Source organism: Puntigrus tetrazona, chromosome 23 (assembly GCF_018831695.1).
Source record: "Puntigrus tetrazona isolate hp1 chromosome 23, ASM1883169v1, whole genome shotgun sequence".
Classification (NCBI taxonomy): domain Eukaryota; kingdom Metazoa; phylum Chordata; class Actinopteri; order Cypriniformes; family Cyprinidae; genus Puntigrus; species Puntigrus tetrazona.
The window spans coordinates 2,312,488-2,327,447 of NC_056721.1; the positions used below are offsets into that span (position 1 = coordinate 2,312,488).

Below are 14,960 nucleotides of genomic sequence, written 5' to 3' on the forward strand. Positions count from 1 at the left end.
TTACTGTTTTTTCTCCTTTTTCTCGTTTTTCCAGACATACATGGTGAACTTTCCCGGGAAAGCAAAATATGTAGCTCACGGCAACAAACTTTCCACCAATCAGATCGCAGAAACTAGCTCCGTTACTGCCACTAACGTGGAGCGTGAGAAACTTTGCACCAATCAGAGCGCAGAAACGAGTTTCCTGTACGGCCAACAGCCAATCGGAAGGCAGAGCCAGGCTCCTGTACAGACAGTAACATGGAAGACCAGACTGGACTGAGATTTACAAACACAGCGAGCAAAGACAATCAAAGCAGCTTCTAATCTGTGTTTCCGAGCGCGTTTCGTCCGTTTTGTTTTGAAGAAAGGTGTTTTCCTGAAGTAATGAGGATGTTGGGCATGTATGTGCCGGACAGATTCGTGCTGAAGTCCTCTAAAGTTCAGGACGGGATGGGGCTGTACACTGCCAGAGCAGTCAAAAAGGTTCGTGCATAACAAACTCAGCATGAAAGTATGCGTATTTATTTATTATTTTTTTTAGCCTACTGTTTTTACTTCGCACATAAAGCATTACGCATATACGCCAGGTTGTACTTGCATTCCTCTGTGTATCTGCTTACGTGTGCTGCCACGTCCCTTACAAACAATCACCATGGCAACCATCGTTTCCGCCAAAAAAAATCATCATGCCAACCATCATTTCCGCCAGATATTACAGTACAACTGTGGAAACGTCATATTAGTTTACAACTGTCCTAAAAAAGAAACGAATACAAGAAAGAGTTTGCCCTGTTTGAAAGAGATCGTTTTTTTTTTTTTTTTTTTTTTTTTTTTTTTATCTAGAACAATATTTATTATGATATTTGGCTGTAAATGTGGTTAAATGTGTGAATCGTTCTTAAGAAATCTGCATTTGCAGCAAAAAACTGTGAAAATATCACAAAGCACGTGTCTTGCTTATATTTCACCCTGACATAAGAAAATACACAATTTTAAAAAATAACAGTAAAATGTGTTTCGAAATTTAAGCAATTATCATCACCCTACATACATAAAATATTATAATAAGAAATATTATGTAGCATTTTATTAATGTAATTACACTAATTTGCTAATTTATACCTTTGTACAAATAAGTACACTTATTAGAAACAGCTCAGATGTCATGTCTCTGAAACTAGGGGGATTTAAATTGTACTTTAAAGTAAAACTTTTTTGCTTTTTTTTAGTTTAAGGACAAATAATACAAGTACATAGTTATTTTTTAAAATAAATACCATTAAGATTTGATTCTTAAACACACTATAATGTGTGGGATATGTATGAAATATGAACTAAATAAAACAAAACTCAGAACTTGTTAATTATACAAATTACTTGGAAAGGAAAAAATAGTATAAAAAAGGATAAACACCAATCAGTATTATCTTTTGAAACATATTCCAATAATAATTTAATTTACAATCTTGAAACACATATTTTTTTTAGTTTACAGTGTGCATGATTTCTTAATAAGATTGAACCTTGCATCTCCTGATTCACTTTCTTTGCTTGTCTTGAGTTTTCAATCGATCGGATCAAGCCTTAGGAAACGTCACCTGAAGATTTCGGACCGTTTTTAACGGTCACGTGTTTTGAAACTGCATTCTGAGTCGACTTGACATCTCTCTAAATGTGTACGTCTCCGAACGAGCCCTTCGAGATCCCACAGAGCCTTTCCTTGATCATGTTCAGATAGCGCGCAGAAACCGCTGGATGTGACTTCAAAGCAGTCACACACACACACACACACACTCACGCGCGCACGCACTCGCTCTTTCTTCACAGGGTGAGAAGTTCGGTCCGTTCGCAGGTGAAAAGCGGATGCTGGGCGACTTGGATGAAAGCATGGATCCTCGACTGATGTGGGAGGTGGGTGACTAGACTCAACAATCTCTCCCATCGCTTTACCCACAGTTTTTGTTTTTAGTGTCACTTCAAAGGCAGCTCGTGTCTTATCAACCCTTTCAAAAAAGCTAGACGCTAGTTTAAATCTGACCTGTACGACATTTACGTTTTACTGAAGTGAATGTGTCGCTTTTGAGCTTCTGCGAAACTGTCAAGCAAGTACCGTTTATGTTCGCTGATCAACAGAAATGTGTGGATAAATGCCTAAATTCAATCATCATGGGAAGTGATCGAGTCTCATTCGTGCGCATTAATTCTTTCACGTTTCTGGGAACTGGAGGGTTTCATCAAAAATATCTTCGTTTGCGTTTTCACATTCAGCGATTCATTTTTGGATGAACTGTCCCTTTAAAAGCGTGTATGCGTTTCAATGCCGGGCAACGATAAAAACGCTAATTAATAAAGCATGCATGTATGTGTATTTTATATATGCGTAATAAATATACACTGTACATTATTACGTACGCAACAACTTGGGATTAATTGAGATTAAACATCGCCAAGGACTAATATTTTAATTTAATATAATATAACCCAAATAAAGGCCCCTGAACTGACTTAAATAGAGTTTATGCCTATGTTTATTACCACGTAAGTACATTTTATAATGATGTCGAATAAAGATAATGACGTCAAAGATATTTAAAGTGCATTTTACATACATTTTAATAATTAGTTTTAAAGCAGTAAACGTTTAAAGCACATAAAGCACTAAAGCACATAAAATAATTAAGACTGTGTTAATACATTTTAAATCATAACTTCACCGCTAATATATATTTAACCAAGACATGCAAGTTTTAATATAATTCACTATAAATTTAAAGTACCGTACTTTAACCATACGAACGCTTTAAGGTTCAGTTAATTGCATTTCATCTAATTTAATATAGTACTAAAGAGTGACGTCACGGCTCAGTTCTCTCATTTATTGTTGGACTTTTTGGCTGTTTTGTTGTTCGCCAGACAAAAAACACCTCTCGAGACGTCGCATGACTTGTGGTTTCCTTCACGTCTGCAGGATGAGTCACGCCGAAGTTAGAGGCTTGTTCGGATAACGCCAACGCCGATAGCCACGTTTGTCTTCGCAAAGACCACGCTCGTTTCTCTCTGACTGCGATCTTTGAGGCCCGACTGGATTTTAAACCGTCTCGGGGAAGCCGTCGCACCCCTCTCGTTGAGACGGACGCATCACTGCTCGTCTCCAGGCAACCATTAATTGGACGAGACGTGCCAACGCGTCTCCCAGTGCGTGCCGTATCTAACATCCCATCGAATATCTTACTCTCCAGACGAAAGATTTGGGTTTATTTTCGGCCGCATTAAAGTTTTAATTAGAACGCAGGCCCGGGGTCGGGTATAGCCACATTAGAGTTGTGATTTATCGAAGTATAGTGATCTTAAACTCTCCCAAATTACACACTCGTGCATATAATTGTTACGGTAGGCCGTCGTGGCATGCGATCTCTGACTGTGCCTCTCTTTCATCCCGCCCGTGTGTTGAGATGCAGGCAATTTCAGGGAATTTACCTTTTCGAGATGAGTCGGAATGAGTCAAAAACAAGAAACCTCTCAAAGTGATAATTAGCATCCAGAAGCAGTGGGATCAAGGTCGTCGGATTGGGGGAAAAAAGAGCATTCCTGTGGGAAGTGAGCATCTATCATCTACGATGATACGAAAAATATGTCCTGTATGATCACAAGTTCTGGCTAAATAGATTACAAATAAAATACTAAACCCCGAAACTGGACGTGAACGACATTATAATGTGCTGTATAAAAAAATTAAATATATTTTCAAATGATGTACCGGCCACCTCAGACCTTAACCCTATCGAGCAAATTTGGGGCTAGTTGGAAAATAAACTGGACAGATCTACTGTACATTAAAGGAGCTTTACCTTTGCCTTGTGACCTTTTTCAATCTGTGTGCTTTTGCAGGTTCGAGGGAATAAAGGTGACGTTCTTTATATCCTGGACGCCAGTAACCCTCGGCACGCTAACTGGCTCCGCTTCGTTCACCAGGCCCCTTCACAGGAGCAGAAGAACCTGGCCGCCATTCAGGTATGAGAAGATGCCTGGGCCTGATAACCACAGAGATCTCTTTACACTCTCACGCATGCACACTGCTGCTGGGGACCGACCTCCACACGCCAGCCGTCTAAAGAGCGGCTGATTTGAAACACTCTATAGACATATTTTTTTCATATTTCACCCAAAAATGAACGTTTAGTAAATATCTATTCACCCTTAGGCCATCCAAGTTGTAGATGAGTTTGTTTCTTCATCAGGATTGGAGAAATGTGGCACTGTTTCACCAGTGGATGCTCTGCAGTGAATGGGTGCCGTCAGAATGAGAGTCTAAACAGCTGATAAACACCGCTCCAGTCCTTCAGTTAATGAACCGTGTAGAGAAAAACTTGAGTCATTAGTAAGATGGTTTAACTTCAAACAGCTCTAAACAAATATGTTGATAGATGTTGACTGATGGACTGGAGTCGTACGGATTACTTTTGTTAAGTATTTATCTTTCATCCCGACGGCACCCATTCACTGCTGAGGATCCGTTTCTGAGCAAATGTGATGTTTGAGAATATTTCTCCAAATCTGATGAAGAGGCCAACTCCTCCACATCTCGGGACAGACTGAGGCGGATTTTCTATTTCTGGGGTTTTGCCTTCAGAACACGCGTGATGCAGCCTTAGCTTTTGGTTAAAATTAGCTTAACATTTAAAATTGCTTTTCTACAATTTTCACGTGTAGGGTTCGCCCACGATTCCTTAAATTGCCGCCGCGTGGGCCACTCATTAGGTTTGCATACAGAACCACGGAGCGCTGCAGCAGCTTTGCATAAAGCTCAGAAACAGGAGGGAAGGAGATGGAGTGAGTTGTTTGTTATGTCTGGCACTGTTGATGTGCTTTCGCCGTGCCAGAGATCTGAAAAGAAGAGTGTGGAGATAAGAGAAGTGTAATGAGTCTCAGATCAATACACACACACACGCACGGGCGTAAACATTTGAGGTCACATGAGCTGGATATGGCAGTTGAGTAGCAGCTAATGGGGCAGTGATCTGGCAACCTCCGGTGCTCTAATCACAGTCAGGGTTAATGCTCCTGTAGTCCTCATGATTTAAAAAGTGTTATCGGCATAATGCTGTGATTACAGATTTCCCAACATCTCAACAAAATGAATGCTGTACATCCTATTAACTGGAATGGTACGTTTCTATTTTTCCGATGAATTCTTTGATATAGATGGAAGCTCTTCGGCTCAGTCATCGCGGCGTGTCTGTGAACGTGTCTCCGCCGAGTTTGACATGTTGATCTGGTGACCATTACAGCATTATTTAAGAGAAGAGAGTCTGTGTTTCCTCACACACATGACGCTTCTCTCACCGTCCCTGTGGCCTGTGTTTTTAACCTAATGTACAGCAACTGTGCTTATTTCTGCACGACCTTTTAGGAAATGAAGCTCTGATAAAGCCATTAAACAGGGGTTCAAGTGTTTGGCCTTTGACCTTAATCAGGAAGCCCTGCTGATCTTACGCTTCCCCTCGTGCGAATGTTTGATTGCGTCTCCCAGCAGACCTCTGTAGTGTTGTCTGTTCAGTGTCAGACGACACCTGGGTCTTTGCTTTGCTTTTCTGCGTCTAATACAAGACACAACAGTTCCTTCTGGTTGTTATGGCTGGGAGGTCTTTCCGGCTATATGCAACATTTGACCGATATCGGCATGGGAAGTGATAATATGGTGAAAACGAAAAAAGTTCATTCATTTTCTTTGGTAAAAATGTGTTCTAACAGAGTCATGATGGTCGCTTTCGATCAGCTGACACTGTTTCTTTAAACAGGACGGAGAGAATATCTTCTATCTCGCTGTCGACGACATCGAGACGGATACGGAGCTTCTGATTGGCTACCTGGACAGTGATATGGAGGAGGAAGAGGAGGACCTCGAGGAAGACCAGGACATCAAAGACGAAGATGGGAACAGCGCAGAGAGCAAACACCTCAGTGCAGAAACAGGTATGCGTGTTTAATGTCTGATGAATGGGTGCCGTCGGAACGAGAGCCATCACAAGTACATCACAGTTAAGTTGAGGCCGCCTGACGTAAAGCGTGACCCGTTTGATTGTGCGTGCAGAGCTGGCGATTAAGAAGGAAGACTACCCGTGCCTGCTGTGTGAGAGCAGCTTCCCCAGTGAAGAAGTGTTAGCCGAACATCTGCAGAGTCTTCATCAGAGAGGAAGCACGGAGGACAAAGAGTTCAAATGTCGTACCTGCGGAAAAGAGTTTCCTGTCAAACAGGCCCTGCAGCGCCAGTCAGTACCAACACGCACGCACACTTTCACTTTACACAGCTCATCGGCGTCTCGCGCATTAACGTCGACGTCCTGTTGATTTTCAGTGTTCTTCACTGCACAGAGAGCTCGGCTTCGTCAGGAGACCCTTCCAAAGCTCATCAGTGCGTCCTGTGTCACAGCACCTTCTCTTCGGAGTCCTGGTACGTCAATATACAGTGCTTTGCATTATAATACGCAGCCCTCATGCCACATTTTCTAAGAGAGCGAGTGAAATCGACATTTTCGTGTGCAGCTTCGAGCAGCACAAAGAGGTGTGTAAAGGAGACGGCCGCTTCATCTGTAAGGTTGAGAGCTGTGGGAAGAGATTCAGGAGTAAAGACGCCCTGAAGAAACACAAAGGCAACGTCCACACAGGTTTGTCTCACACACACACACACACACACACAAGTGGAAGTGAGACAGTGGCGAGTGTGAAATCACCCGTCTGTAATGAGAGTCTAATCAGCGGCCGTTTAACATCTTCATTAATCTCTTCATTTCTGATCCGCTCTTCATCCCCTCTGTCTGTCAGATAAACGCTAAGCGCTCCCTCCCTCTCCGCGCTCATCTTTTCAGCAGACTCTCAGCGCGTCTGTCTCTCTGCCAGGAGCGCAGACATCTGAGAAAATTAGTCAAAGAGGCCTAATCGGCCGATGAAAGCGCGTAGCAGAATGTTTTCAGTGTTATTGTCGGTAATTATAATTGGACAGTTTAGCCACATGCAAGCGAGTCAGCCATTTGCAAACGAATCCGAACAGCAAGCTAAACGATTAAGCTCGCGGAGCGATTAAGCCTCAGCGCTTGTGGAAGTGCTTGCAGCTACATTAATGACTGTTTGTGTTTCGCTGTAATAAGGGTCTTTAAATCGGACACGGAAAACAGGATGCTGTTTTGAAATAAAGGCTTGATAAACATTACCACGCATAAACCAAACCTTCGTTTTGTTCTGTGCGCTCTGGGCTCTAAATATCACCTCTGTCAAGTATTCAGACAGAATTAAGCCAAATGGTATAAAAGTAGATATCATGTGATAATCATACACTTTGCATGCCAACTTCTAATTTAGCCTACCTGTTTTTTTTGGTAATCATTTTTTTGGTGTTATTTACGATTATCATTAGTGTGAATTGTTTGCAACATTTTTATATGTTATTTCTTACAATAACTAAGACATTAAAGCCAACTCAAGATGTGACATTTGTCACTCTTCAGGCATCTCAATAGAAATCTTGGAGTCTATACTGTTAGATCATGCCTCCATGCCAGATAATTAAGATCTATCCACGGATGCCAGATACCCTTAAGAAATATCAGCTTTGTCTGGTGACAGAACAACTCGTCAGCGAAATAGTCTAAAAACCCAAACCCTGTTAACAGGAGGTCTTGTCTGCTGCCTAAAACACTATTAAAAGTCTTCTATAAGCGAGAAGTTGATTGATGCAAAAGCCAGTGAAGAGCTGAAGCGGGAGACAAAGTGATGATGATAAAAAAAGAGCAGAGTTTATTGAATAGTCTTGGTTGTGAACGTTTCAATGCTCAGGCTACATCTGCAGAACATAAGTTCAACAAGTATCGTTATACCAAAACTGCTTCAAAGCAACATCCAATAAACCTTGGGTTTCCATAAACATTCCCTTATATCGCTTATTCATGAAGACAAACCGCTCTTGAAACCACACAGTTATAAGTCTAATCAACAATGAAAAATAAAAACAACAATATAATATAATGATTATTATAAATGGTTATATGATTAAATGAAATAAAAATGATTATTATAAATGATTAAAATTGAAAGGAAAGAAAGGAAGTAAAACAACACTAATGAAAACCCTCTAGTTGTTCCAAACCTGCTTGAGTTTCTTTTGTTCTGTTAAACGCAGAAGAATACCAGTTCTTTAAGAATTGTTTTTGAGGTGTCCACTTCCTTTTCCATAGGAACTACGTATTAGCTGACCTTTCACCCCAGTTAAATATAGTTGTTGGACTTCACGGTGAACCATTAACTGATTTATGTAAGGACTTCCTGATGTTTATTTGGAACTGATGCAGCGCCTCCATTAACAGCTCCTCATGCCATCAGGATGTGTCGTGCTGCTCATGTGATGTATGATCTGTGTGTGTGTGTGTGTGTGTGTGTGTGTGTGTAGGGAGTGCTCGCAGGAAGTTGGTATGCACCATCTGTAATAAGAAGTGCTCATCCTCACTCAACCTGCAGGAGCATCGCAAGGTCAGATCATCCCTCCATAAATCTCTTCTTATCGTTTATCCAGTCCATCTCTTCATATTTCCTACCTTTCGCTCGCCTATTTTGGCTTTAATCTTTCTGCTCTGTCACGCCATCTATCCATCTGTGCTTTCTCTGGCCCTGTCTCAAATGGCACCCTCAGAACTTGCAGCGCTTTATATGTTGAATCCACACTTTATACACCAAAGGAGTTACTCAAATCAGGTAATGGAACGAACACGCTCGAAACTCTAGCGCTAAACATAATTTGCACCATCCAAAATTTGCCGTCTTGCAGGCTTGATTTGAGCGTTATGTTGTGAAGGATGTAGCAGAGATCTGACATATTTTGTTGGGACCACAGAGCTACATCGAGCACAAAAAACACAATTATGAATCTATGATCCATATTCGCAACTAAAAATATGTCAATGACTCTGTTTGGTGCAGCACTCTACTATTTCAAGTCTCTGATGTTTAGAAGCCCCTTTTTATTTATATAAGAATTGTGAGATACGTCAAGTACACCATTTAGGATGAGGCCTCATCTCTTGGATCTTAAGAGTCCTTGACTTATTCTCTTTCTCTTTTTTTGGCTGCTGTCTGATCCACACATGTAATTCTGTCCTCATCTGTTTCATTGTTTTTGAAGAGCTGGAAAAAATAAGAAACGTAGCCATCTTAGACTCTGCCATCCATCTCTCTCTGTCTCTCAGTTGGAGGTGGGCTTCATGTTGATGTTGTAAGGTTTTCCACTGGTGTGAGTGTGTACAGAAAGGTCGTCTTTTGTTTCACAAGCTCATCCCCGCGGCCCTCGTGAAATGTAAGAGTTGGGAAGTCCAGACGCCCGTCCTTCCTGCTGGCGTCAGGGTTCCTCTGCAAAAAAAGACCTGAAGAATATCAGACAAATAGCTTCATCGCCATCTCCAAATCACCGCAAAAGTCAGAGCTCTGAAATGGTTCCTGGTCCATTTTCTCTTGGGAAGATTCATGGTTAGGCTGTGTGGGCGTCCTTTTTTAAAATATATACCACTTTTTAGATGCTTTTCAATGAAACCGCAACTCTAAACTTTGGCAGAGCGAGTTGAGAGCGACAAATGAAGATCGTTTGATTTTCTGACTGAAGGAGGTAGGTGAAGAACCACAATTCAGGTTTAATGTTCTTACGATTGGAATGCATCCCGAGCTTTCCCTGCTCCACCAAACCATCATCCCACTCTGTTTTGGCCTGGAGAATGCTATCGTCACTCTCTTTGCCTAAACTTGACGCAAAACAGGCACTTCCTCCTGTCAGCGTTCACTCATCAGCAGTTATCAGTGCAGCCGTTCTGAGAGCGAGTCTTTCCAGTCGCAGCTGTCCGGATTTGGCTTCAACCTGCAAGAGCATCATGCTTCTCCGGTGTGCTTTTCTGATTGTTCGGCAGCGGTCAGCCTCTCTCGAGAGGAAATGCTAATGTTTCTATAAAATTCTTCCCACGGGTAATGTTAAATCTAAACCTGTTTGGCTCTTCTATGTCATTTTGTTTTATTAGACACTTTCTTGCTCTAGAACAGAGATGCATTCAGATGATTTACTGTTATGTTATTTTAGAACGTTTTTATCGTACTTCTGCCCAGGCTAGTTGGAAAAACGTGTCTCTTCCTAAATTTCTTCACAGCTCAAAAAAAAGCATACCTATATGTGGCAAATCGGTGCAGTTTCTAGACAGTAAAACTTTTATTTTTAAAATTCATTTTATTCATTTTCTCAAAAATGACGATTTCTAGGGCCAGAGTTCCTAATTTTCACCCAATTCCTTGAACGATATTATGTTACGACTGCAAACGCTGCTCATGTGATTTGAAGTGCTTCGATATAAATCCCATGAAACTACAGATTGACAAAACAGCCTTATTGTTAATGACACGATGAATAACGATTCATCTAGAGCGATAACGTGATGTGAATAACCGCTTCACTTTTAGTGTGCACACACCATCAGCCTTTTAGTGCCTTTTAGTATAACCTTTAACCTAAAAGATTCGTTTACATTTTTTGGGCTTTTTTCATCCGTAGCAAGCATTTTGAAAGGTGCTTTGCCAATTAGCCACCGTAAAAGCCAGAGTGTCGCTCGTCAACCTTTATTTAGTTAGTTGGGAAGCCGATCTATTCAAACGTTAGGTCATTCATTCATACCTGACACATATACCTTTCTGAACTCACTGATGGAAGAATTCTGGCATTATAGGTCTAACAAAAAAAAAAAAACTCCCCCGCAGGATGATGAATTTAAGTTTCATTTAAGTAGAATGAAGTTTAAATCTCTGTAGCCGTGCTTAATTTCCTGGGCTGGACGTTATACAAACACACGGTTTGGTCACAGACCTTTTTCCTGGCTTTCCGTCCCTCTCCATCTTTGTCCGTGTAATAGATGTCAGGTCTTCTTTTTTGCACTAGACCGCGTCCGTCCGACTGCAGGTCGTCGGTTGGAAAGCCTGCGAATATGAATAGCTCTGTAAGAGTGGAGACTTGAAAGACTCTTCCCGCATGCAGACAGCTCCTCTATACATTCATAAACTGGCATGAGGAGATTACAAGTGCCAAGCATTTCACAGAAAACTAAGCCATCAGAGCTGCGCTGCTCTGCTCTCAGTATTTAAAGACACAAAGAGAAGGTCTTAGTAATGAGTTTCAGTGATTTAACAGATTGACATTTCTATTTAAATGACTCTTCAGTGTCATACATGTTCACAGTAGCATGGGGTGAGATGGACCAGTTTTACATAAAAAGAAAATTCTGCGATTCATTTATTCATCCTCATGTTTGTTTCAAACCTGTTTATACAATTACGTATTGCTTTATGAATCGTCAAGGTTTTGGTGCATTACCCATTGGGACCATCTTTATATAGATGATGTTTGCTTGACGTCTTTAACTTTTAACGAAACTAAATTTTAAGGAGCCATCGCTGCAAAAAAATGCAATAAAACACCACTGGAAAAATTCCCTCAGATTTATAGCCGGGTGCATTTTTTTTCAACAGCGACAGATTATTCACAGTTGTATAAAACGTCAGTGGGTGCTCAATTGGACAATTTGTGTAAAACCACAACATAGTTTTAACCGAGCAGGACTGTCAACGCTATTCTATACAGTGCTACAATGCTACTAATTGAACTAGCTTGACAGTGTTGCTCAGACAATTTCGCACATCGCAGCTTTTACAGTAACAACCCGTAGTTTGTGAGAACATGACCGATTTTTATATTGCATCGTATTGTGCACAAAGCTTAAACGAAAAAAGTCATTTCATACAGTTCATCGAATCTGATCACCCTTGGGGTTCTAAAATGGTTGTTAATTTCAGTCATCATTTTATTTAATTTACTATAACTGACGTTGATGTTAACGTTGCTGCTGCCTCTTTAAACGGCTTCAACGTTGGTGGCTTTATGTTAGCAGTTCGTAGCGTAGCCAACTATACTTCAAAAAAGCTAGTAGCTACAAATTTCTAATAATTTAAAGTAGTTATGCTAAATTATTAGAAGCTTGTAGCTTGGAAAGATAGTGTTTCAAAGTACCTCAAAACTGGTTTTACATCAGGAACTGTGACACATGTGGCGCCTTGTTTTCATCGCACTGGATGAAGTAGCGGAGAAAATGTGACAGTTTTATTATTGAGCGTTTATAATTTTCAACGGAAACTGACTGGCTGGCGTTCGCAGTAATTTGTACCTCCTGATTCCCTGTGAGAAATCGGACCGAAATGTTCAGACAGACCGAAATGTGAACATTTTTCAGCTGAAGAGCAAAATTGTGTTTAGCAGCGGAGTTATTCAAAACCGCTCAGAAGTTTAATTGCTTTTCCATCTGTCCTCTGTGTGTGTGTGTCGTCCTCTGTGAGTTGGGTTAAGGATATTTTCAAGGTCACACACCAAGAACAGGCAACTAAATCCCACCCAAGAGTGAACAATCGCCCTCAGCGGTCCATTAAAAGACCTCAGATGTGTTCTGGTCATTACGTTCATGCACCGAACACTCGATTCTGGTCTGGTCTGTCAGTGCGTTGTGCTTTGCGGTTGCTAAACACAATGTGTGACACTGAAAGTTCACTGTTTGAAAGTTATTGTTTTGAGCCCTCAAAAAGCCCTAATGTCATTTTCAAAGAAAGCATTTGGGCGAAACGCGTTTTAGTTCCACACAATGGAATTGAGTGCTAACCAAAATCTTCTTTTGTGTTTAAACGTTTAAAGCGACACGAGGATTAATGATGACAGAATGTTTTTTTTTTTTTTTTTGCACTTACAGAATGCTTGTTTTTGCTTTGTTTTCAGGTTCACGAGATTTTTGACTGTACTGACTGTGATAAAAAGTTCATCTCCACGAATCAGCTGAAGCGACACATGATCACGCACTCTGGTACGCAGCGCGCACGACGCACGCATAACTGAACGTGCCAGCAAAAGCTAGTTTACAAAGATGTTGTGTTTGTGCTGTGTGCGTAGAAAAGCGTCCGTACACCTGCGACATCTGCAGCCGGAGTTTCAAGCGTCTGGACCAGGCCACGGCTCATAAGATCATCCACAGCGAAGATAAACCGTACAAGTGTAAGCTCTGCTGGAAGGAGTTCGCCCACCGCAACGTCTACAAGAACCACAAAAAGGTACCAGTCAGTGTGTGTTTGTTCTCGAAATCTTCAGAGGCCTTCGTTTGTTCCAGTTCAAAGTCTGGCAGGGCAGCAGGATTAAGCAGGAAAGACGTATGGTTGGACGGACAGATCGAGCCGGCAGATTTTTGGCCAAATAAACTACTGGCACCTTATCTTAATGGAGATCTGGAGCCCAATCAGCCACTGTGGAGCCTAATCAAAACCTTCAGCCTAACCCTGACCTGTAGTGACCCCGCACGACCCCTGACCTTTACACCCTGCAGATAACATTAACCCCAAAACCCCACACAGCTCTGAACACGGAGAGTGTGTGAAAGAGAGAGAAGAACGCAGAAAGCAACACTCAAAACTAGAGTAAATGACTTTAACCAACAGTACATTAACATGTTGAAAGATTGAAGTCCACGCAATGAAAGTCTGCTCAATCATACTTGCTTGAAACGTGAGAACAAACCTCGCTTGTTCTTACAGATTAGACAGCTACAGTACGTTTGGACTTTTTGAAGTGTCAACGTTTTGTAAGCGGAGTTACAGCGGAGCGGCAGGTATCTGTCAGGTTTCCTGAAATATTTTATTTTGTGTTTTGAAGATGAATGAAAGTCTTACAGGTTTGGAACTACGGGAAGGTGAGTAAATGAGGACGGTTTTCATTTCTGGTGAACATTATCACTTACAAAGTGCACAATAAAATACATTTCTTTTCTTTTTTTACAAACCCCTACTCCCATATTTATTGTCCACTGGGTTGGGAACCGCTGGGTTGTTGCTTTGTGGTTTCTAGGCTCTTGCGGTTGCTTAATAGGCGTCAATACCATCCAACAATGACAATTGTAAATGTCACATTATGTACGTTTAATGCGTCACCAATGGTGTTTCTTGTTGTTGTTGGTTCATTAATGACACCTTCGGGTTCCTAATCGCTTCTCCGACCCGTTTTCTGTCTGCAGACTCATTCAGAAGAAAGGCCTTTCCAATGCGAGGAGTGCAAGGCCCTCTTCCGCACCCCGTTCTCTTTACAGCGCCACCTCCTCATTCATACCAGTAAGTGTCTTTATTTGTGCGTGTACTGGAGAATAAATGTGAGGCCTCTCCATCGGCCCCCAGCTCCCCCTGAACCCTGGGCTCTGTGTCTGCCGGTGCAGGGGCTCCTGGAGCCGACTGGTCCGGGCAGGATGGACCTCCGCGCTGCTCTGCCCAGTCTAGACTGATCACACTGAGATTATTGAGCTGGAGGAATTTCCTGCTGTCCTCCCCAGAGACTCACACACACACACACACACATATATATAGAAATACTGGGCTAACACTCTTTTATGTATCTGGAGGGCAGGGGTTACGCAGTGGGTTTGGATTTGTGTGTGGTTACTGTGTGTTGTATTTACAGTATGTGTGTGTGTGTGTGTGTGTGTGATCGCTTACGACCCACTGTGACATAATCTGATCCATCTGTGTCAATATTTGGTTTTGAAATAAAGCTGTTTTTGTGACCATCTATTAAACACACATTATCGTTTTTAAAAGGCCCGAGTGGCTCAGTAGGGTAAGTCCTCCACAAATATTTCACAAACACCTCCCCCCCTGTGTGTGTGTGTGTGTGTGTGTGTGTGTAGTTTAGATCTTCTTCAATGCCTTTTGGCATAGTATCATTTACGCTAAATGAAGATCAATATTTAGACCAATCTTTTGTTATTATTGGCATGTGAAATGTTAATGATGCTGAAAATTCAGCTTTGCACTGCATTTTGTTAAAATATATAAAAAGAGTTATTTGAAACTAAAATTTACAAGCATACCGTATTCTACTGTATTCA

At 41.5% G+C, this 14,960-nt stretch overlaps 1 protein-coding gene across 2 annotated transcripts in view; it reads left to right on the forward strand.

Moving 5' to 3' along the window:
- Positions 1–234: 234 nt before the first annotated feature.
- Positions 235–14,960, forward strand: part of prdm5 (PR domain containing 5) — a 44,006-nt gene continuing 29,280 nt past the window's right edge. For both annotated transcript variants that reach the window (XR_006247843.1, XM_043224903.1), the window contains exons 1-11: positions 235–465; positions 1,810–1,893; positions 3,871–3,993; positions 5,781–5,955; positions 6,074–6,251; positions 6,338–6,433; positions 6,526–6,647; positions 8,423–8,502; positions 12,815–12,899; positions 12,986–13,143; positions 14,097–14,190. Coding sequence is in view for 1 of the 2 variants with exons in the window: in XM_043224903.1 (XP_043080838.1) it covers positions 367–465; positions 1,810–1,893; positions 3,871–3,993; positions 5,781–5,955; positions 6,074–6,251; positions 6,338–6,433; positions 6,526–6,647; positions 8,423–8,502; positions 12,815–12,899; positions 12,986–13,143; positions 14,097–14,190 (1,294 nt within the window). In the remaining variant the exon portion in view is untranslated. The remainder of the gene's footprint in view (positions 466–1,809; positions 1,894–3,870; positions 3,994–5,780; positions 5,956–6,073; positions 6,252–6,337; positions 6,434–6,525; positions 6,648–8,422; positions 8,503–12,814; positions 12,900–12,985; positions 13,144–14,096; positions 14,191–14,960) is intronic.